This window comes from Panthera onca, chromosome B2 (assembly GCF_046562875.1).
Source record: "Panthera onca isolate mPanOnc1 chromosome B2, mPanOnc1 haplotype 2, whole genome shotgun sequence".
Lineage (NCBI taxonomy): Eukaryota > Metazoa > Chordata > Mammalia > Carnivora > Felidae > Panthera > Panthera onca.
In genome coordinates this window covers 95,608,597-95,632,585 of record NC_138343.1, presented here as the reverse complement: position 1 = coordinate 95,632,585, position 23,989 = coordinate 95,608,597, and the positions used below count along the sequence as shown (strand labels likewise).

Sequence of the window (23,989 nt, the reverse complement as noted above, 5' to 3'; positions counted from 1 at the left end):
ATTTACCTCTTTGGATATTTTATTCCCTCCATCTTCTTTCATGTAACTTTATTCTGATTATATAAGTGTGTTCACTACAGAACGTTTGGAAAATATAAAAATGAAAAATCACTCACAATCCTACCACTCAATCTCCCTGTTAACATTTTAGTATAATTCAGAATCTGTATGTATAGTAAAATATTTTTTAACAGAATTGGGATTATTCTGTTCATAGAGCTTCAGATCTCATCTTTCAGAAAAAGATTAATCTTATATTTCATATTTTCAACACTTTTTAAGTTACTAAAAATTTGAAAAGTTTTTTATAACTCTACATAAAAGTTTCATCATATAGATGTACCATACTTTACTTTCATTACTCAATTGTTGGTTTTGTCATCATTTTTTGGGCAAAGGGAGTTTCCCCTTGCTCTATAAACTATTACTTTTCTTGGTTGTAATTACCCTCTCGTGGAAATCAAAAATCTTTGAATGTACATACTGTCTTCTTTCTGAGAAACAACATGTTCTCTGCATGACATTAGCCAGCTCTGGTCCTAGCTCATAACACTAATTATCTGTGTGAGCTTGGTCAAGTTAACTCACTGGACTGGCTACCTTCTCTATCTGCAAAGCACAAACGAACTAGATAGTTTAGAACAGAGTTCCTCCCTGTACCCCACACACCCCAAGTTATGGCTGAAGGAATTCTTGGAGTTCTCTTCAACGGCTACAGTAGGGACCATAGAGACTGATGAAAGGGGTTGCTGGCCAGCCTCGCTCCTTTCAACCAGAATCATTTCTACTTATCTGCTTCATACAGCACTTTTATATAAGCTTTCCTAGAAAAATGGACTCCAAAGCTAAAAACAAAAAAATGTCTAAACCATGGGTCTCGTGGTTTATAAAACGAAGAGATACTAACCACTAACAATCACTGACACAACTTGAGAAACACTGTGCTTGCCTAATGTACAATTTTATACATTCTCTTTTAAGACAAGGAAATTAAAGCCTAGAGAAGGTAGGTATTTTGCCAGAAGTCACACAGCTAGTGAGTGACAGGGTCATAATTTGAAACCAGGTGTTCTGGTTTCAGATGCCATGCTCCTGACCACTCAACTCTTCTGCTTCTTCAGACCTCAGGGACCAAATCTGGTCCTTCCCAGCTTTACATATTCAAGAAGTTAATGAATTATCACGAGATCTATAAAATTAAGCCATCATATTTTGGAGGCCACCTTGATAATGGGAATACAAAGTAGAGAAGCACTGAAATCTCATGGTGCCTCCACATGGATTCACTGGCCTTCAGGAAGGAGGAGCCTTTTGAAGGAACAGGCAGTAGGACTTTGGGAGAGATTCCTTATCCTTTGGGACAAAATGAGAAGACTGAGGGGCGCCTGTGTGGCTCAATCAGTTAAGCATCTGACTTTTGATTTTGGCTCAGGTCATGACCTCATGTCAGGCTCTGAGCCGCTGACAATGCGGAGCCTGCTTGGGATTCTCGGTCTCCCTCTCTCTCTGCCCTCCCCCGTCCCCTCTCAAAAATAAATAAATAAACATTACAAAAAAAAAAAAAAAAAAAAAAAGAGAGAAGACTTGAGAAGTTCTTCCCAAATACAGCATTAAGAATTTAGGCTTTATTTTTAGGAATTTTATTTAAATACTAAATTTGATATATTCTTTTAGGCATTGCTTTCCCCTATATCTATCTCCATAAGATAGCCAGGCTCCCTCATGGTGGGCCCAGATCTTAAATTGAAAAGGAAAATTAACTTATAAGCACTGCCTCGAAGATTAAATTCTAAAGCCAGTGGATTAGAAAAGCAGAGTTTACAGATGTCACCAGTTAGTGAGGGATGTTCACATACCAGGAAATACACATTTTAAAAATTCTCACAAATCAGCTCAAGAACAAACATCAAAGTAGATCTTGTGTTGTAAATGGAAAATGCTGCAGGTTAGACAACTAACTACCTTAAGGACAGGAAACACATCTACATATTAAAGATTTACACCAAGATCAAAATATATTTTACAACCAAACTTTCTATGCTATTAAGTTCTGCTACCACGAGTCACTACAATTAACCTAGCTCAAACTGATTAAAAGGAAGGCTTCTGTAATTCATGTTGTAATGCCTTTATTATAACGTGAGAGGGGAAAATCTGGTGTCTAAAAGCTGTGGCTAGCAGAGGAAAATTCTCCATATTCCAAACATACCACTGTTAAGAATCACAACATTTCACACTTGGTAGAGACTTGAAGATGCAAATTTTCTAAAAGCATCAAGAAACATGCTGCTGCATAGTCATCTTTCAGGGAATATAAAATAATTTTAACACTTCAGATGCAAATTGTTTTTAAAAATAATCTGAGTAACATCTCTTCTTGAAATACAACCAGAGGAAAAAAACTGGAAAAAAAATCCATCAAAGAGAAAAAAAAACTAGAAGGAATTAATTTCCCATTTCAATAGTTTGTCGATTCACCAAGTGCAACGCCCTGTGGAAAACACAAATAAGCCAAATGCCTGACAAAGGGAAAGTTTTAGGTAGAAAATAATCTGCATGGAGAAAAAGACATGTGGTTTAGTTCTTGTACAGTAAACATCACTTTTATAAGAGTTTCATTATAAGATCTGTGAGTTTCATTATAAGATCGCTTCCCAGGTTTGTTTACTCCCGAGCAGTGTAACATTTCTGGTTTTTCCACTGGTGTTTTCTGATTGGAAGACCAGTAAGGGTAAGAAACAGCTACACATACAGCAACTCTTCTCAGGCTCACCCTTAGGAGGTCTGAATGTCCGTCACACTGGCCTTCTACAAATAATTGGCATCATTCACTCTGGTTATTTCTCTGACACAGAATAAATAGCTGACTTTATCAAAGGTCTCCAGGGTGGCAGCTGGTGAGGTAGCTCAAATTACTCATTAAGCAGGTTGTCCCTCAAGTGTTTACCAAACAGACCTCCTACTCTAAAGCTTATGTATCCAACAGTTCAAATGGAATGAAACCCATTCGGTTTAAGCATCAAAATGCTGTGAAAACACAAGCTCTTTTAATAAATGTGTAAATGCAGGAAAAACTTGAGGAGTTTAGATGTTTATTTTTCACAGGTGCGAACTGGGAGGTGAGGAAGTGAGAGTATGGCAAGGGGAGAATCTTGAGTTCTAAAAAGAGCCCTCCCTACCCCATCCACCTATACAAACCACATTTAGCATCAAGGCGCAACAAGCGCATCTACAGAAAGCCAAGAGTGATTTCTTCGGGCTTTATACCTCCCCGGCCTTTACAGCCAGCACCCCACTTCGCAGTTCCAACAGCTATCACCTCATAGAGATATTTATCTGTGTCTTGCCCTGCCAGAGTGGGCCATAAACTTCTCAAGGGCAATATACTGAATCATAGTATCAGTTTTTCCCCATAGTCCCTGGCACCATACCATGCACAGAAGGTACTCAATAAATATTTGGGGGGGGGGGGGGGGGCGGAAATCAATGAACTTAACAGCAGGTAGCCAAACTGTTGTTGAGCTTGATCCTTCCCATGTGTCATTTTAACAGTCTGCCAGTAAGAACCTGGTCCTTTCTCCATTTCAATAACTAAGAATTACTTGTCAACCTGGGGGCAAAAACACCTCTCTCAACTCCCGAATATTCTAAGAAGAGGACTTAGAAAAAAAATTTTTTTTTCTTTCAAGCTGCACTAAATTCCAGAAAAAGTTATGTGAATTATCTTAAACTCACCCACGTCAAAGCTACTGGGTCATAGTGAACATAAGAGTGTTTGCTCCATGTTTTCAAATTCACTGCATAGGCGTCAAGAGTGCCCTATCCAAGAATGCTGGTGTACATTTTGAATAAAGATTTAGCTCCGGTCAGGCCAAGCAGTCTTCTTTCAGTTAATTATGTAAACATCCAGCCTCAAGAGATTTTTACATTCATTCAGCTTAAATCTACCAAAACAGTTAATGAACAACCCAGGAGGCTCCCAAAGTGCCATCTTAAACTTCGTTAATTAGCCCTTCACTTCTTTCCAACACAGAGGGGAAAGTTCAGTGCAGAGAGAGCTCTTCCACAAACGCAAAGACCCCGAGGCCCCCGGAAACGCCCCTCGGGCACGTGAGCTGAGACCCACAGCTCCACCAGGCCCCAACCCGCCGCTACTTACAGGGTCACTTTAGTGGTCACCGTCGACCTGCCCACACCGAAATGGTTCCTGGGCTTCAAGCTCTCGGCGTCAGAACCACCGGCCGACCTGCCCAGCTCTTTGCTTCGACTTGCTTCTCCCCGGCCGTCGAAGTGGTTGGGGAGCAGGCCCCTCTTGTGCTCGGGCTTGATATCCGGCAGCAGCGAGCTGCTCTTGACCGTGAGCTCGCGGGGGATGACACGGGCCGCCTCCTCCCCGTTGTCCCCCGCGGCACCCTTGGCGGCCGGGTCGGGCGCCGGCGCCCTCTTGGGGGGGGACTCCTTGGCGGGAGCCCGAGGGCCGCCTGCAGGCGAGGTGGGCGCGGCCTCGGGGACCCGACTCTTGCCCCTCCTCTTGGTGGGAGACGAGGCCTGCGGCGGCTGCTTGCCGCGCTCCGACTCCCCGCGGAGCTGCCCTCTGGAACCGGGGCTGGGCTTGGACTCCGCGCTCGCAGCAGAGGCAACGCCCCCGTCGGGGGCCGCCCGCGGAGATTTCACTTTCTTTTCCGCCGAGCCGTTCTCGGTGGCCGCGTTTGGCGCCACCTCGTAGTCGAACACCGCGTCGTCCCTGCCCGCGCTGTCGGGCGGCGCCGTGTCGGCCCCAGGGGAGTCGGTGGATTTCTGCGACCTTCTCCGCCTGCCCGACCTGCGGCCGCCGGGCCTCTTCTCCATGTCGTCGGAATCGCCGAAATCTTCTGCCCCCGGAGTAATCGCCACCGGCTCGTCCACCTGTGCCACTTCTGTCTTGCTCAAGTAGATGTCCAAAGTTAACACTGTGGCGGGATGGGTGCGCTCGCCAGGCCGGCAATGTTGTCCTTGGGTCCCGGCTTTGCCGTCTGCCTGCGCTGAGCCAGCGCGGTTCCCCTCGCCCTCCGCCGGTGGGTCACCTGGAGGAGCGGCCGCGTCCTCGGGGGAGCTGCTGCGCGTGTCTTGGGGCCCCACAGGGACTGCCCCGGCACACACACGGGGGGCTGTGTCGGTGGCCTCCCTTAGTCCAGCCCCGGAACTCTCCCTGGTGGGCGACCCCGGCACACTCTTCGCACCCTGGGCTGTCTCCTGCTGGAAGCCAGTGCCCGGTGAAGCGTCCTCCGCCGGGCTGTGGGCCAGCGTCTCTGCGTTCTCTTGCCTGGAGGAATTCTCTGGTGAGGAATGCAGCTGCTTGGCAGCGGTGGTGGCACCTGGGAAAGACTCTCCCTCTGCCTCCAGAGGTTCTAATTGGAGTGAATCACATTCATGGCACTGCTGCCCAGCCGCCGCCGCTGCCTGGCTGCTCGTGCAAGGTGACAGCTTGGCGTCAGGGGGGTCCACCTGTATACAGGTCTCCGGGTGCTCCTCCGACCCCTGGGGCTTCTCCTGCGGGGAACCCTCCTCACACGTGTCAGTTTGCTTTGGTTGGTTGCCCAGAGGTTTACTCTTCTCATTCTCTCTTTCTGGGGGGTTGGAAGAGGCTACATCTTTGGGAGACACTGATTTGGCACTGGAGCTGGTGGGACTCTGTAACCCGTTTCTGCTGGTCCTTCTCCTTCCTGCCGTGAACAGATTGCCAAGTTTCCCCAAAACTGGCTTCCTTTTGTTTTCTTCTGGTGGTTGTGCTCTGGACTGGAAAATAAAAGGGATTGGGGGAGAGAAACTATAAAAAATCTGGGTTTTCCCCTCTTTAATAGTAAGTACATAGCAGAACTACAAGCCAAAATGGTAACAGACCAGTCTCTGATTGAAAATTAAAGAGTTATGTTTTTGTTACATTTATTCCAACAAAATAAACCCAGATTTTACTTTAATTTTTCTTAAGCCCCATGATGTGTTTGGCACTACTTAGAATAACATGTTCTTCAACTAGGTCTTGTGTTTTAAATAAAAATTGGGGGCGGGGGGCAGCCCTTGGGTGGCTCAGTCCCTTTAGTATCCGACTTCGGCTTAGGTCATGATCTCACAGTTCCTGGGTTCGAGCCCTGCGTCAGGCTCTGTGCTACAGCTCAGAGCCTGAGGCTGCTTCAGATTCTGTGTCTCCCTCTCTCCCTCTCTGCCCCTCCCCCGTTCACACTCTGTTTCTCAAAAATAAACGTTAAAAAAAATTTAGAGAAAAATTCGTAAGGTCCAAATAATCACCTACACAAAATAAACAATTGACTCTAGCTTTTGCTTTTTACCTCCTTCCTCAATAAAGCTGCAATTTCAAAACTGACATGCGTGACTACAGGGCATCAGTAAAGACACTAAAGTATCTTAAGGGGGTGTTTTTTTGTTTTTGAAACACCTCCTTTCTTTTTGTAGTAAGGAAGGAAAACCAGGAAAAAGCTCTAGCAGTCCTTTCTAGAACAGAAGGAAGCCGCCTGGGTTCAATAGAACTGCAAATGAAAGCTCTTAGGAAAACCAGGATTCTGGCACCTGGGCCCGCCCAGAGCCACACCTGAGGTTCCCGGAGGGGCGGGCCTGCACTCCTCCAATGGGAGAAACAGGCGGGCATTCAAACGCCTGCTGGTTTCCCCCTCTCCCCCCAAAGCCATCGGGCCGCTCTGGCCCTCACCCGAAAGGCCTTTCCCCCGCCGGAAGTTCCTAAGAGTGCAAATACGGGGTGTACCTGGGGAAGGAGGACGACCACTTTCGCATACCCTCCCGTCTGGGTCCGGGAGGCGCCGGCGGACAGGAGCACACCTGGCTCTGTCCGCGCGGACCTTGGCCGGGGGCCAGGCCCTCACTGCGGCCCAGGGCTTCAGACGCGAGTCCCGGAAGCCGAGCCACCCGTGGGAAGGGGTCTGGGCCACCCGCAAAAATCGCCGCGGGTTCCGGGAAGCGAAAACACGGGCGCCTCTTACATAGCCTGGAGCCAAAGGGCGCTCACCTGGCGCCTGCGCTGGAAGGGGAGGGCGCTCGGGACAAATCAATAAAAGGAAACCTGCCAGTAGGCGCCGCGGTGGGGTTTGCCCCACGCGGAGAGGGGGTCCGTGGGGCACCAGGCGGGCAGGAAGAGAAGGAGGCCTCCCTAGGAAAGGGAGGGAGCTCCGGACGCTAGCACCGGCCTTGGCTCGTAGGGGAGGGTGGTGTGCTCCGCGTAAGGATCCCACTGAAACCAAGACCACACGTGTGGCTACAAGAACTTAGGAATTACCCCTTCCTTTAAAAACCCAAGAGTTTAGCTTGAGCCCCACCCACCAAGGCGAACATTCAGGGCAGTTTTTACAATATTGACTGTTTACCGAGAGGTTCCGGAATACCTCTTCAGCTCCATTTCCTTTGCCAGTGAACTTTGGAAGTGGTAGGAAATAGGAAAGACATCAAGATAAACCATGGATATTAACATGGTCGACAAGTACGTATTGAGACAGCCGCGGCAGAGTAACATGTAATTCTGCAACAGCCTAGTTAGGTGCTGGTACCCCACGGTAGAAATGAGGTAAGCAAAGCTCGACAGCAAAGAGACAAAGAGCGGCGAGGGGGGTACTCCTTCAGCTTCACCACCCAGACCGGTTTCAGAGGATGCGGAGGTGCAGAGGGCACTCCCGAGGTAGAGTCAGCCCAGAGAAAGGGATTGAATGCAGGCCATACACCTCCTGAGGAAGTGCTCATGAGTCACGTTTACTGACCAGCCCTGAGCAGTTCTTTGGTTTGAGAAGCACCTGGCGGGAGCTTTGGAACGAGCTAGCTGCTGCAGGAGGAAATGGGTCCTTGTTGCAGCAACTGGGAGCTTGTGTGACTGAATTGATACGCTTCTAAAATCTAACCAGATTTTTATTAATAATTCAATCCTACAATGGTTATATAAATAATATAAGAAGGATTCACTGTGTAATTTAAGAAGAAAATAAACATCCTGGCTACCTAAGGAATATATTTGGATTCTTACTACAAGTCAAAAGAATTGCATGATATTTATTTATTTTTATTTTTGAGAGAGAGAGCGAGCTGGTGTGAGTGGGGAGGGGCAGAGAGAGGGAGAGAGAATCCCAAGTAGGCTCCATGCTGTCAGCACAGAGCCCCGTGTGGGGCTCGAACTCTTCAATGGTGAGATCATGAGCCAAAATCAAGAGTCAGACTCTCAACCAATTGAGCCACCCAGGCGCCCCGCCCCTTTATTTATTTGTTTATTTATTTACTTATTTATTTATTAATTATTTGAGAGGGAGAGAGAGCAGGAGAAAGGGAGAAATAATCTTAAGCAGGCTCCACGCTCAGCATGAAGCACCACATGGGGCTCAACTCCACAACCCTGGGACTGTGACCTGAGCTGAAATCAAGAGTCAGATGTTCAACGGGCTAAGGCACCCAGGCGGCACCCCAGTATTACATGATTTTTAAACATAATTCATGCTTACTAAGCCCTTCTTAGGCACTAGACACTTAAAAGGAGATTTACATAAAGTCCCATCTAATCTTCCTAACAGCCCTTGAGGTAGGTACCCTTTTTATGCCCATTTACCAAGGTTACTTTTCGCTGCCCAAAGGTCCACAGCCAGTAGTCTTTCTGACTCTGGAGATGGAGTGCTTTGTCACTGTTGCCTGAAGAGACCTTCAAATGTATCCTAAAGACGTACCCAGGAAAAAAGGTTTGAGTCTGTGGGCTCACTGTTAGCCTGTCTCAAAAGAAAACCGTTAGGTTTATGTATTACTCTGTCCTGCCAATCATGTTGTAATCCATCTTTCCCATGGAGTTGAAAGATGCCTGATCAGCAGTCCTCTCTGCCCAGTGCAGGCATTTTTCATTTTTTGGCTATAGCTGCTTTTTTACAAAACCGGTTGTTCTCTATAACTCAGCCTCAACAACTACTTGACTTCTCTTCCCCTCAGAAGGGCAGCCAATTTATCACCTGCCAGGCTGTTGTTTTGTGTATTGAACTTCCGAGAACTGTAGAGTTTTGTTTGTTTATACATGAAGGTTCACAGAAGTTTAATTCATAATTGTCAAAAACTGGAAACAAATATCCATCAACTGTGAATGGAGAAACAAATTGTGGTACATCATACACCAGAATACTACTCAACAATAAAAAGGACTGAACTTCTGAAGTGTGTAATGACACGGATAAAGCTTAAAAATGTTATGCTCAGTGAAAGAAGCCAGACTCAAAACATTACCTACTGTATGGTTCCATGTATATGCTATTCTAGGCAATGCAAATCTAATATATAATCATAGAAAATAGATCAATAGTTGCCGGAGGGTAGGGAAGGGGTGGAGGGGTGCAATGTGACTACAAAGAGACACAAAGGAACTGTGGGGGTAATGGTGATGTTCTATATCTTAAATGTGCTAATGGGTACACATATGTACATAACTTTCAAAACTCCTGGAATGATACACTTAAAATGGGTACAATTTTTTATATATAAATTATATCTTAATAAAGATGGTTTAAAAATAAAACTTTCTGGGGTACCTGGGTGGCTCAGTTGGTTAAGCATCTGACTCTTGATTTCAGCTCAGGTCATGATCTCATGGTTTGTGAGTTTGAGTCCCAAGTTGGGCTCTGTACTGACAGTGCAGAGCCTGCTTGGGATTCTCTCTCTTTCCCTCTCCCTCTGACTTTCCCCTGCTCACTTTCTCTTTCTCTCTCAAAAATAAATAAATAAACTTAAAAAAAAAAAAAACAACTACAAATTAAACTTCCCCATGAGAAACAATCCATCTGGCTCAGGAGCACATTTCATAGTTCTTGGTCAACAGGAGCCTCAAGTCATTTCAAGAGCTAGATCCTTGTTTACAGCAGAATGCAGCCTTGCTCCAGGAGCCAAGCCCCTGAGTATCTCCAGCATATGTCTATGCAAGGCACTGAGCAGAGTTCAGAATGAACTGTTCATCCTAAGTTAAGTTCACAGTCTTTGAGAAAATCTTTGAGAAAAACCCCTTCTTAAAATAGGACATACATTTCTTTTCAGCCAGGGATTTTTCTTTCCTCATGGAGGAGAATATAAGCATGGCAGATGGAAGGTGAAAAGCTAGATGGCCTTCGAATTGTCCAGAGAATAGTTACCTTCTCACGTAGGAGTCTGCACCTGGAGTAGTAAAGGTAGGATGGGACCTAGCACTTACTCGCTCAACCTCCATAATAATCTGTTGGGGAGGGGTGTTTTGCAAAGAGGCCATGAGGGCCAATCAGTTTTCATCCTGCTCTCCTCGGCTGCTCCCCAGGCTCTCCTCCCTGCAAGGTCAGGTTGTTGAGGGTTCTTGGGCTAGGTGTTCACAGACTACAGCAGAGCCCTGCAATCCCAAGACCTCTCTCATCATCTGGTGGTTAGCTCTCTCTTGTGTACTCCTGTACACCTTATTTAAGGCAGCGTGCACACCTCACTGTACAGAACCTGCATTTGGAACCCACACCTGATAAGGACGAGAGCTGTCCACAACAGGACTACCTCAGAGATGGCCCATGGGTTGTGTGCTAAGGCTTGTCTTACAGTGCTCCTGTTGGCTAATGTTAAATGTGGCTCATTAGCGACATGTGTAAGCATCTAGGACAAGCCCATACTCCAGCAGCGAGTAGAGGCCCAGGCAGCACTGGCTGCAGGGCTGTTTTGTGATCCCCAGCCTTGGTGTGGCAGCGCCTGCTATCAGCAGCTGCTCCTTCGTAACGCCACCCTGTGTTATTACCTGTAATTTCAGAGATCTTGGCAATCTCAACTAGTGGGGGACAAAAGGCCAGGGAATACAGGATAAATTGTTAATATACTACAAATTGTTAACGTACCAAAATGTCTGGACATACAAACAAAACAGTGTGCTTATCCCCCACCCCTCACCAGCTACCTGATTGCCTATTGGAGTCACTGCTTTAAATTTAGAAGTAAGTACTTTACCTGAAATTATGTTTGGAGTTTGAAGAAAAATATGTTGAGCATATTTTGTTATTATTATTTTTATGTTTTGATTTTATTTTTGAGAGAAACAGAGTGGGAGCAGGGGAGGAGCAGAGAGAGAGGGAGACACAGAATCCGAAGCAGGCTCCAGGCTCCAGGCTGTCAGCACTGAGCCCGACGCAAGGCTCAAACCCACGAACTGTGAGATCGTGACCTGAGCTGAAGTCAAATGCTTAACTGACTGAGCCATCCAGGTGCCCCAATATGTTGAGCATATTATTTGAAAATGTAACTAACATACTGTTTAAAAATAAGTCTTTCAGCAGTGTGGAGGTTCCTCAGAAAATTAAAAATAGACCTACCCTATGACCCAGCAATAGCACTGCTAGGAATTTACCCAAGGGATACAGGAGTACTGATGCATAGGGGCACTTGTACCCCAATGTTTATAGCAGCACTCTCAACAATAGCCAAATTAGGGAAAGAGCCTAAATGTCCATCAACTGATGAATGGATAAAGAAATTGTGGTTTATATACACAATGGAATACTACGTGGCAATGAGAAAGAATGAAATATGGCCTTTTGTAGCAACGTGGATGGAACTGAAGAGTGTGATGCTAAGTGAAATAAGCCATACAGAGAAAGACAGATACCATATGGTTTCACTCTTATGTGGATCCTGAGAAACTTAAACCCATGGGGGAAGGGAAGGGGAAAAAAAAAAAAGAGGTTAGAGTGGGAGACAGCCAAAGCATAAGAGACTCTTAAAAACTGAGAACAAACTGAGGGTTGATGGGGGGTGGGAGGGAGGGGAGGGTGGGTGATGAGTATTGAGGAGGGCACCTTTTGGGATGAGCACTGGGTGTTGTATGGAAACCAATTTGACAATAAACTTCATATATTGAGAGAAAAAAAAGAGGAAACATTCAATAAAAAAAATACAACAAAAAAAATAAAAATAAAAATAAGTCTTTCATATGTTTCCCACCTTTTTGTTGCCCAGTGGAATATAGGCCCCTTAAGAGCAGGAAAAATGTCCCATCTTTATTCCCATGGCTTAGCACAGGGACTTATAGCTAGAGGTGGACATAATGTATTTGCTGCTACTAGAATTAGGAACATTCCTTCTCCTTTCCGAAACAGAGTTACCAAAATTCTTGTAGATAAAGTAGAAGCATGATTAGATCTAAACAAAACCAAAACAGAATAGAAATCTTTTTTGCACAAGACTTAGTGTGGTCAACAATTTGCAGCTCTATTCTGCCCATGTGAAGATTCCACAGGGCGATGTAGCTGCTGGCACACAAACTTCCATTTCTTCAGCTTTACTGCTGGCTGCCAGCCCAAATCTGACTTGAGAAGGCAGATCAAGATCTTTTACATGTACTCACCTGTGCCTCCTACCAGAGCATGGTCACTGATGTAGAAAAGTAACTCTTTTTTGGAACACTTGTGACTCCCTAAGCACTCACTTTGATTTCTGAAAATATGCCTTAAAGTAGCTCCTTTAGTTCAGCCACAATGAGGAATGAGTCTAATGGACAGTATTGTAAATGATAGGATGACATGTTACTTTGATAATACCTTAAGTTCTCAACACATGTGTACATGTGTTTGCATTGGTGAGGAACTTTTTTCTGCATAGGTTAAAAAAATAGTTTCAGTTGTGAGGCTTAAAAATATAGGGACTTAAGGGGCACCTGGATGGCTCAGTCAGTTGAATGTCCAACGGTTGATTTTGGCTCAGGTCATGATCCCAGGTTGTGGGACTGAGCCCTGCGTCAGGCTCCGCACTGAGCATTGAGCATGGAACCTGTTTAAGATTCTTTCTCTCTCTGCCCTTCCCCGTCTCATGCTCCCTCTCTCTCTCTCAAATTAAAAAATATATATATGGGGATTTAAGCTACTTCAACTTTTAAAAACCCTTCAACTTTTTTTTTTTTTAAGTAGGCTCTGTGTCCAATGTGAGGCTCGAGCTCACAACCCTGAGTTTAAGAGTCACATGCTCCACTGACTGAGCCAGTCAGGCGCCCCACCCTTCAACTTTTAAAAGTAAAAGCAAGGATCAGAAAATTCCATCCCATAAGCAAGAAATACTTTGAAGATGTGGAACAACTAAAGAACAAAGATGGAGAGTGGGGAAGGGGAGGGAGGTGAAAAAACAGAGAAACGGTCAAATTTGGAGGGACAATCTGAGGTAGAGTTAGGATGCAAGAAAGAGAAACACACAAAAAGCAAGAAAGACTTTCATGAGGAGATATTACTGAGGAGATATTCATGGGGAGATATTATATTCAATGAGGAGATATTACTCTCTTTTCTTACAGCTTCCAGGATGTTCATGCTAAAGAGTTTTAAAAGTAAAATGAAAATCACGTTTTCCCACGATATATGTGCATATATCTGAGCAACATACATACATATATGTGTGCACGCGCGTGCGCGCATGTGTGTGTGTGTGCGTGTGATATCTGCACATATCATCTGAGCCTCAGAACCTCAGACAGATGAAGTTACATAAAGGGAGGATCTAGATATGGGTCCCTGATAGTACAGACCTAGATTGCAACAGGCATTTCAAATGACCTACTCTCCTCTATCTCCCCATTTTGTGTTTTTCTTTTCCCTATTCCTTGTGCTAATAAATATGGCCCACTCCAAACACACACACACAATGTAAAAGAAGAAATGTTCACATAAATAAACTTTGACCTATTGAGCACTGAAACTTTTCATTTTAACTTTTAAATAAATATTTTTCTTTTATGTGTTATACAGTTCCCTCCCTCAGAGTATACTAAATATAATCTACTACGTAGTGATTCTGGAGACAGAACTATGGACCCAGGTTATCCCATTTGTGCTATTACAATGATTTCTTCCAGGGCTGTCATAATGAGTGAAGGCTAAGGCTTGTGCTAAATGACCCACAGACTGTGACAGGTTTAGTAATAAGCGGGCCTTTTGCCAAAAGACATGTGAAATTACTGCATCCGACCACTTTTGATCTACAGTACGACTTCATACAGTGCGACCCGTAATACTTTACATTAGGCCTCAGAGTCTGTCTCCATTGTCACTGATCCCCTGTCTCTCAGGGAGGATGCTTGCTCACCCTGCACAGTTTCCAGTATTTGTCAGCACTCCCAGTGCCCACCCACCCTATCTCTATGGCTCATTCTTGTTCTCCTTGTGTGTGCGTGTGTGTGTGTGTGTGTGTGTGTGTGTGTGTGTGTGTGTTTTATATCTCTTCTCTGTCCATTCAACTTCCAGTGGTATGTAATTCCCTACTTTCTACTTTTCCTACTGTGCCACTTTGAGTCACACAATGACCACATCCTGTTGTATAAAGTCATAGATCTACCACTGGGTCAGTGAAGTGACAGCATGGCTTTTTTCTACCTTTCAAGTGTAACAATGTCCTGAAACGGAGGCATTATTGAACATGGAAGCCATCATTAATGAAACAATTAAATGTTCATTATTCCAAAAGCATTTTATATTCTTCCAGAGGGTTTTATGAAGTAGTGAAGAGTTTCTTTTGAAAAGGAGATTCCCAGTTCCAGTTAAGAATTGACCTTAGGGCATTCACTGTTTGACAGAAGCAGAGTGAAACCTAATTGTTTAAAACTACAGGTATTCGATCAATCAGAAAGAAGGATAAAATCATGGAATGTTTAAATTCTAGGATCATTTAACTCATTCATTCCACTAACCGTTATTGAGAGTCCACTTTGTGCCAGAATTTTCTCCTTACCTTAAAGAAGCAAACCACAATCCAAAGATCCTAAGTAATTTTCTTAAGACACAAGTCAGGCTTTCTAAAGTTAGCTCAGTAATTTTTCCCATTTGAGGTTATAATACATCATTAGAAAAATAAGATTTTATTTACTAGAATATGATGTATATACCACTTTTAGGAATGTCTGACTGCATACAGTATGTTACACCTGTATGATGTGCTTAGTTCTAGGCTTTGCAATTCAAAAAAGGACATGATACAGTAAACAGCTGATAAGCTCTCTCTTATTATGGAGTGCTGTTTTTAGAATCAGGGAACTCTGTAAACAGTGGATATTGTTTGCTCATCCTTCCTCACCCCTCTCTGTGCCCCAAACCCTTGACCACAATAGAATATAGAAACTGACTCCTTTAGGGGCATCTGAGTGGCTCAGTGGGTTAAGCATCCAACTTCGACTCAGGTCATAGTCTCATAGTTCATGGGTTCAAGCCCCATATCAGGCTCTGTGCTGACAGCTGGGAGCCTGAAGCCTGCTTCAGATTCTGTGTCTCCCTCTCTCTCTGCCCCTCCCCCACTCGTGCTCTGTCTCTCAAAAATAAATAAATGTTAAAAAATTAAAAAAAAAAAAAAAAGAAACTCCTTTACCCTTTGGCTTGGGTTTGGTCCAGCCAGTGGAAGGCAGTGATGGGAAATCAAGGGGAGGGACCGGGGTGAGGTCACGTATTTTTCTTTTCCCCATCTCTCCCTCTCCTATTGTGCTCTGGGCAGGTGTGGCCAGGTTTGGCCATGGATTCTGTCAGCAGCCTTCCCTGCAGCCATACTTCTCTGCAGTTCCCAGTCAGTGACTGCTTCCTCATCTTGCCCCTTCAGGCCTAGGATGGGAAGGATCTCAACTGGTGCTGCAGGGGAGTGCTTCACTATCCTCTGCTTAAGGTAAAAACAGGTTTTATGGGGCAGAAAAATTTTGAGAGATTTCTTTAAGAAAAAGAACCCCAGGGGTGCCTGGGTGGCTCAGTTGCTTAAGCGTCCGACTTTGGCTCAGGTCATGATCTCATGTCATGAGTTTGAGCCCCGTGTCAGGCTCTGTGCTGACAGCTCAGAGCCTGGAGCCTGCTTTGGATTCTGTGTCTCCCTTTCTCTCTGCCCCTCCCCTGCTTGGGTGTGAGCTCACGCGCATGCTCTCTCTCTCAAAAATAAATAGAACATTAAAAGAAAGAAAGAAAGAAAGAAAGAAAGAAAGAAAGAAAGAAAGAAAGAAAGAAAGAAAGAAAGAAAACCCCAAATTCTGGATTACAGATTTAGGGACAGGATTTTAGAAGAGGCCAAGTGAGCAAAGAACTCGGAAGCTTAAGCTTCTTTCACTTCTCTTGGTTTCCTTAACACCTTTCCCACTCTTTGCCAACAGGCCTTCATTATTTTCCTCAATTACCCAAGTGCTCTGTTCCTGGGCTGGGGTCTTCACTAACACTGTGTGCCCAACCATGGGTAACAAATAACTCACAATGTTTCTTTATGTGTAAATTTGATCAAGTTTTTCTTTTTCTCTCAAATGCGAAGATAATGATAATGCTGAATTAATTTGCTTTGTAGTAGAGATATTTAATCCTAATTTGGTGAATTTTTTTCCTATGCATAACATGTAACTAAGAAGAGACTGAAGAATTTGAAATTTATCGTACAGTATTTCTTACTATCTCTTGGACTGTATGTATATCTTGATTAGCACAAACCACCGATTAGTCAGTTCCTAATTGGAGTAAAGAAGCTTAGCCAGACTGGAAAATGGAAATATGCTCATTGTGAAGTAGTCGAATTAGTTCCTTTTTAATTGACCCAGAACCAACCAACCAACCAAACAAACAAACAAAAAAACCCAAACATGTTCTTTATGCAATCTAACAAGAATGACTTGCACAATTGCTCAGGTCAAAGCTCAAGAATAAGTACTTTAATACAGAGAACAGATTGGTGGTTACCAGAGGAGAAGGGGGTGAGGGAGGGCCGAATGAGTGAAGGGTCATAACTGTATGGTGATGTGTAGTAACTAGACATACGGTGGTGGCCACTTTGTGGTGTATACAAATAGCAAATTATAATGTACACCTGTAAGTTATGCAATATATACCGATTTTACCTCAGTTAAAAAAAAAGCACTTTAAACACTAGAAAACTATCACTGAGTCTCAGGATCTAAGTACTCAAATCCCAAGGAATAACCTTCAGTTAGCCCATCCATATCTGAATGATGTGATGAGGGTACAGGGAATAAGTTGGAGAGAAGAGGGGGAAACAGCCCTGGAGAGGTCTGACGCAGCATGCCTGCCCCCCTCCACCAGGCACAGCTAACAGTCAAGTCCACTGTAAGGTGAGGGAGATCAGGAAGCAAGAAGGAACTTGGAGGTGCCAGGTCTATGAAGAATGAAGCCTCTCCAACACAGCACTATGACTCTAGGCTGTCTATGAGACTTCTAGTGACCTTGAGACTTAAGATTAGTTTAACCACATTTAAAAGTATGGCAGAAAATACTGGAGTTATTTCTAGAAAATGGAACAATCTCAGTTTTTCCAGTTAATAATCATTTCTCCCCAAATTTCTCAGTTTTCCATAATTTCTAGTGAGAATTATTGACTTCCTGGGCATTACATTCCAAGTTAAGAACCAGAATGCATGCTTTCATGAAAAGAACTCAGTTACTATATAGGGATCGAATCATTTATCCTCTCAAAAAATTCCTCTTCTGTCATACAGGATTACTGAGAAATTCACATGAAATGATATATGTGAACATGCTTTGAAAAGCACAAAGTGCCCTAAGACAGTGGTGGCTGGCATAATTGATATTTTGCTGATGTTTCATGACCCAAGTTTAAATTATGGAAACTAAGTAAATAATGAGATCACTTTATGGTTCTCAGGTGGTGAGACAGAGATGAGAAAAGAGACCAGATGCAGTTCCTAAAAGAGCTAGCGTGTCTCCAGAACTGGGCACACCATTCATGGCTTATGAGTGCTCATCTTCATTGTGCCATGACCAGAATAAAGAAAACAAACAGAAGTCTACTCCCCCCACCCTTTTTTTTTTTTAAACTTTTCTCCCCAGATCATAATGTATAGAAGAAGACACACACCTAGGTAGAGTGGACAGCTTTGGGTCACCCGATGTAAAACTGAACCTCACTTTCTATAACCTTATCCTCCTTTCTTTTTCTTCATAGCACTTATCATTACTTGAACTTCACTTCATGTTTATTTGTATAGTTTATCATCTGCTTTCTTTATGGAACATAAGCTGCACGAGTACAAGAATGTAGTTTTGTTTGCCACTGTGTCCCTAATCCTTTCTCAATGCATGGTACCAATAGGCACTCAATAAATATTTGTCAAACGAATGCATCAACCTTATTTTCCAGAAATCCCTTACTTACCCACCGATCAATCAGAGAGAGCCAGACTAGAGTGAGTAGTGGAATGATAAGTAGTTGGAGGGCAATGAGTTATTCCTGAAGTCCTCAGCAAGCAATCCTCAGACAAGAGCAAAGCCCTGTCTCTAGCTTCAGTCCCCTTCTCAAATGATTCCTCCCAAAATCCAGGTTCTGAAATACCCATCCTCTGGATTTTTTTTGAGGATCAATTGAAATGTTTGTAAAACATCTAGCATAATCTCTGGGGAAGAAATGGATGGAAAAGGGAACCTTAGAAAATAAAATTAAAAAAAAAGAAATACATATTCATATTTGAAAGTCAGACTATACAAGCAAGTACAATGAAGAAAATATAAATTAGCTTTCATTTTCCCATCCCAAGATACTATTATTATTATTTTCCTTTCCTGGCTTTTTTTTTTAATTCATTCACTTCTTTTTTAAGTTTAATTTACTTATTTTGAGAGAGAGAGATGGTGTGCACGAGTGGAGGAGAAGCAGAGAGAGAGGGAGAGAGATAAATCCCAAGCATCCCAAGAGAATCAACAAGAGAGAAATCCCAAAAGAGTCGACGTGGGGCTCAAACTCACAAACAGAACTGTGAGATCATGACCCGAGTCCAAATCAAGAGTCAGATGCTTAACTGACTGAGCTACCCAGGCACCCCTCTTCCTGGCCTTTTTTCAGGGCATTATACAGTATCACTTGATAAAAAGCTTTTTCATATATTGTTTTTTTTCACTGAATTCATGCCAATAAATATACATCTAAAATAGTATTTTTAATGGTTACATTCAATTCCATCATGTTAATGTACTACAATTCCTGCAGTTGTTCATTTATGTTATTTTCAATGCATTGCAGGCTGCAGAAAGCATATCTGTAGCTTATCTCTACACATATTCTTAATTATTACCTAGGATACGTTCCTATTCAGTAATCAAGGGAATGAAAAGACCATAATGAGACATATTTACACACCCATCAGATTGGAAAATAATTACAAAGTGATACATCCAAATATAAGAGAGGCTGTGGAACAATGGGAACTCTTCTACACTGGTGATTGGAATATAATTGGTGCCACTACTTTGGAAAACACTGTGGCATTATCTGATAGAACTGAAGATACACAGGTCCTGTGAACAAGCAAGCAATTCCTCTCCTTAGCACACTCTAGAGTAGCAGTTCTCAGAATTTTGGTTTCTGAACCCCTTGACACTCCTAAAAGTTAAGGCCCCCAAGAGCCTTTGTTTATGTAGGTTATATCTATCAATACTGATAAGGGACACCTGGGTGGCTCAGCAGGTTAAACACCCGACTCTTGATTTCGGCTCAGGTTATGATCTAACAGTTTCACGAGTTCAAGCCCCACACTGGGCTCTGTGCTGATAGTGTGAAGCCTGGTTGGGATTATCTCTTTCCCTCTCTGTCTGCCCCTCCCCTTCTCTCCCTATCTGCCCCTCTCCCGCTCACACTGTCTCTGTCTCTCTCAAATAAATAAACTTTAAAAAAAAATCAAAACAGGGGCGCCTGGGTGGCGCAGTCGGTTAAGCGTCCGACTTCAGCCAGGTCACGATCTCGCGGTCTGTGAGTTCGAGCCCCGCGTCAGGCTCTGGGCTGATGGCTCGGAGCCTGGAGCCTGTTTCTGATTCTGTGTCTCCCTCTCTCTCTGCCCCTCCCCCGTTCATGCTCTGTCTCTCTCTGTCCCAAAAATAAATAAAAAACGTTGAAAAAAAAAATCAAAACAAAGACTAAAACTGAGTAGTGAAATCCAGCAATACTCAGGACACCTTCTATTAGCTGGTAGAACAAGACATCCTTGCACATCATGTCGCCTCTGGATCTCCTCTGTGGACTTGTGAGAGCATGAGAGTGAAAGGCAAATGACATCTCAGCATTGTTATGAAAATAGTTTTGACATTACAGTCTCCCTCAGAAGATGTCGGGGACCCCCAAAGATCCTCACACTTTACTTTGAGAACTTCTGTTGTCCAGAAGCTTGTGAACATTGTTCCAGAACAAGTGCAAAGAATGTTGATAGTAGCATTGCTTGTAATAGCCCCCAACAAAAAACAGACCCAGATCCCACGGACGGTAAGATGAGTAAGTTAACTGCGGTACCTTAATACAATAGAATAGTCTACAGCAATATAAACGAGCCAACTTTAGTTGCACACAACCAATGGATGAATTTTATAAATATAAGTTGATCAAAAGAATCTAGACACAAATGAGAACACAGTACATGATTCCATGTATATGAAAGTCAAGAAGAGGAAAACTGATTTGCATTGTCTTGGGATATAGTCATAGGTGGTAAAAGTATACAGGAAAGAGATGTGATGGCTATAACAGTTAAGGTAGTGGTTATTGCTTATGGTAGAGGTCCTGTATTTAAAATTTTGATATTTTGGGGTGCCTGGGTGGCTCAGTCAGCTAAGCATCCAACTTCAGCTCAGGTCATGATCTCACAGTCTGTGAGTTCAAGCCCTGCATCAGACTCAGTATTAACTTTTATTTTTCAAAATATTGTAATAAAATATTATATTAAAATATTATTTGACTGTTGAGTTTTTTGGCAGCCCTTAAACTTTGCTTCTGAAGTGAGTGCCCCATTCCCCTCAACTTAGTACTGGCCCTGGTGGTGGGGTGGGGAGTATGACCAGAGACACCCAGGGGAGACTTAAGATGAGGCAGCAATGGGTTACATCGTGACCTGCACTTACTTTTACAGGTGCTTGTTTTATAATTATTCATTATACTCTACATTTGTACTTTCTACATTTTTCTGACACATGCTGTGTTTTACAATAACTAGATAAATATGCATGTCTTTGCTAATGGCACTGAACATGTTTCATATACTTACTCTTTGGGGCTTATTTCAGCTAACATTTCTTAAGATTGCTTAAGAATCTGCCACATGCCATAACAGTCTTGTGAGGTGGTAATTGTCATCCTCATTTTCAATTTGAAAAAACCATGGTGTGGAAAGTGATTTGCTCAAGGTCACATGTAGCTGGTGGGATCAGAAGATGACTGACAATGCCTGCACTATTTCTCTCCTTCCGTTTCCTGCTCTGTTCCTTTTGGCTGCATTTGACTACCACACACACACACACACACACACCCTTAAACAAGACCAGGGAGAAACCAGGAAGGTCACTTTAGACAGAGAAAGAGCTGGGAAGCAAAGCGTGCTGCTAAGGAAGGTGGGGAGGAGGAGCAGGTGAAGAACAGGAAGTGGACCTTGAAGACCCAGGAGTCAGGGCTGGGTGGAGCAGCCCCAGGGGAGCCCAGAAAACAGCATCAGAAGTACCAAACTGGGGAGGAGTTCACACTTTAACTCACTGGGGCCTATAAAATAATGGGTTTTCATTTGGCGTCTACTATCTTTTTCCACTCTCTGGATCTTCTGGTCCTTCCACTCCTTCTCTACCCTCAGAGAGATCCCCCTGATTTCTACTCCCACAGAATCTGCTTTTATTCTCCACTCCCTCTACTAGACTTGGTTTTGGAGGATTGGGACTCTGTGCATGCTGGGAATGGGAAGTCTGTGAGAAGGTTGTTGCTCCTTTCGGTTTGAAAAGTAAAGCATTTCATCACTTCTCACCACTCTTGTTCCTGGCAGGCAGCATGAGCCTCAGATACCTTCTCTCTGCCTCGGCTTGCACATTTGGATTGTGTTTTGCAAACACTACTCCTGTACAGGCTTGAGGAGGACAAGTCTGTGCACCTAGGTTGAGCACTGCCCTAGTCCTGATTACGCCTGGAGACACAGGCAGCAGGTTCCTGCCCATTTCAACATTTGAATCAACATCTGAATTTAAGTGTTGTCTCATTAGCCACGACACCATTAGTACCTGCAGTGTCTCCCATGTACCTTTATCTCATATCAGAGAAACCCAAGGGAGAAACAACCTTCAGGATCGTCAGCCTGGCCAATATACCTCTTCCCCAAGCTCTCCACCATCCCACCCAAGCTTACTTACCAAGGTACATTGGCTATGTTTAAATTCATTTGCTTAGTACATTTTTAGAAGGTTCATAGTCATACTGCTCTTAAGCCAAGATGTTTAAATTTTTTAATTTGGCAAATTTTTGAAAAGCATTTCTTATGAAACATGGGTATTTATTCTAAAGATTTAGAGAGGAGGATTAGGAGCTCATATTTTAATGTAAAGACACTTGTCAGTGTAGTTATTAAGCTATTGTGTCTAACATATCAAAAGATGAAGGAAAGTATGAAATATTAACAAATAAAATGGCAATAATGTCCAACACTTACTTGGGGTTTTATATTTATGCCTCCACGATCAAACTAGTGAAGCAAAGTCTAATAGACATTATATAAACTTCTTTTTCTTAAAAATTTACAAGATTGCTTTTTTCTCATAATTTATTTTAAGCCATAGTATTGCTCGAGTGATTAGGGTTGTAAGAAGCTGAGTCTGTCCCATAAATTTCTGTGTCCTAATAAAATCTCGTTTGGGGAAAGTATGTGCAATACATAATAACTTGTTATGGGGACAGGCCAGTAAGAGCAGCGGCCAACGCCCACTGGAGAACACATTTGAAAGATAACCTACATTTTAAAAGAATGTATAATTGACTTCTTCCATCTCCTGCCATGAAGAAAAATAAAAATGAGTCCTTACTCTCAGCCTAATGTTTCCCAAACAGTTTCTTCCAAGGGGCTGGACATCAGTTTCCCTTTGAAATCTGGGAAAGGGGTGCAGGGTGGGGAGATGTGTTGAATTCAGGGGATAGAAAGGATGAAATGAGAGTAGCTTTGTCACTGATGACCTGTGATATTTTCAAGAACCTAGGAAAAGGCAGAGCCAGCAGATCACATACTAGGCATTTTCATTTCTACTTCTAACAAAGCCTCTAAGATAGTCTCCCACTATATCCTTTCTACTCACAATGCTTTATGATTTTTGAGCCCAGAGAATTTGCCAGCTCTAGACAATATACCCATTGTGAAGTTAATTATATCATGAATAATACTACTATACAAATTAAAAACAAAGTCTTAGTCAATAAAAAGATAACAAAATTTCGGTTAGTTTCTTACCATGATGTTGCTCCTTTTTTGCTTTCTATAGAAACACCAAGAGAGTACGGGAGGTAAAATGTTGTTGTGCGGGCATTGCCAATATCAATCTTCTTACTTCTCGGGATAGCTTTGTCTAGTCCTCCTCCTCCTCCTAGTCTACCCTGGATAACTCTCACCAGCTCACCTTCGGGCACTGCTGCTCTCTCCCAGGGCCAGAACTGAATGACAGATGCTGACTGTTTACGTGAAAAGCACAGCTAATAAGGGTGTGTTTGATTTAAGAGTTGAAAGGGTTAAAGAGGTGCGCCTTTTTTTGGGTGTGACACTGAACCAAAACTGCTGAAAAGACAACAGAGGAAGTAGTAGGTAGTTCAGGGAAAGTTACCCTGCATGCCGGAAGTTCTATGGAAAACCTGACTTTAGGAGATAGGAAGTGGATAGAGCACAAAGGATCCCTTAGTTTTCTTTCTCTGGTGAAGAAGGTCAGTTTTCTCTAATGCTGAGTTTTTGTTATGTCTTCGGTTAATTCCAGGTTTTATTTATTTATGCTTTTTTAAGAAGATATAAATTACATCCCATAAGCCACATACCATGTAGCATTACAAAAAACGTAAGCATGCAACATAATAGAAAAGGCAAAAAGCATGTTCATTTTATTAAAACCCACCAATACATATAATTCAATCATTATAAATTACCATAACATTTGCTCCAGTAGTTTCTAGTTTGTGTAAGTCTTATCAGAAGTTTTCAGTATTTGGTAACCAGTTCCATTCTTCAATGGATCACTGT

At 43.1% G+C, this 23,989-nt stretch overlaps 1 protein-coding gene across 1 annotated transcript in view; it reads right to left on the bottom strand.

The window, feature by feature from the left end:
- Positions 1–23,989, bottom strand: part of CRYBG1 (crystallin beta-gamma domain containing 1) — a 190,135-nt gene that overhangs the window by 50,307 nt on the left and 115,839 nt on the right. Inside the window, exon 3 of the mRNA XM_078447177.2 lies at positions 4,160–5,775. Coding sequence (XP_078303303.2) covers positions 4,160–5,775 — 1,616 coding nt within the window. The remainder of the gene's footprint in view (positions 1–4,159; positions 5,776–23,989) is intronic.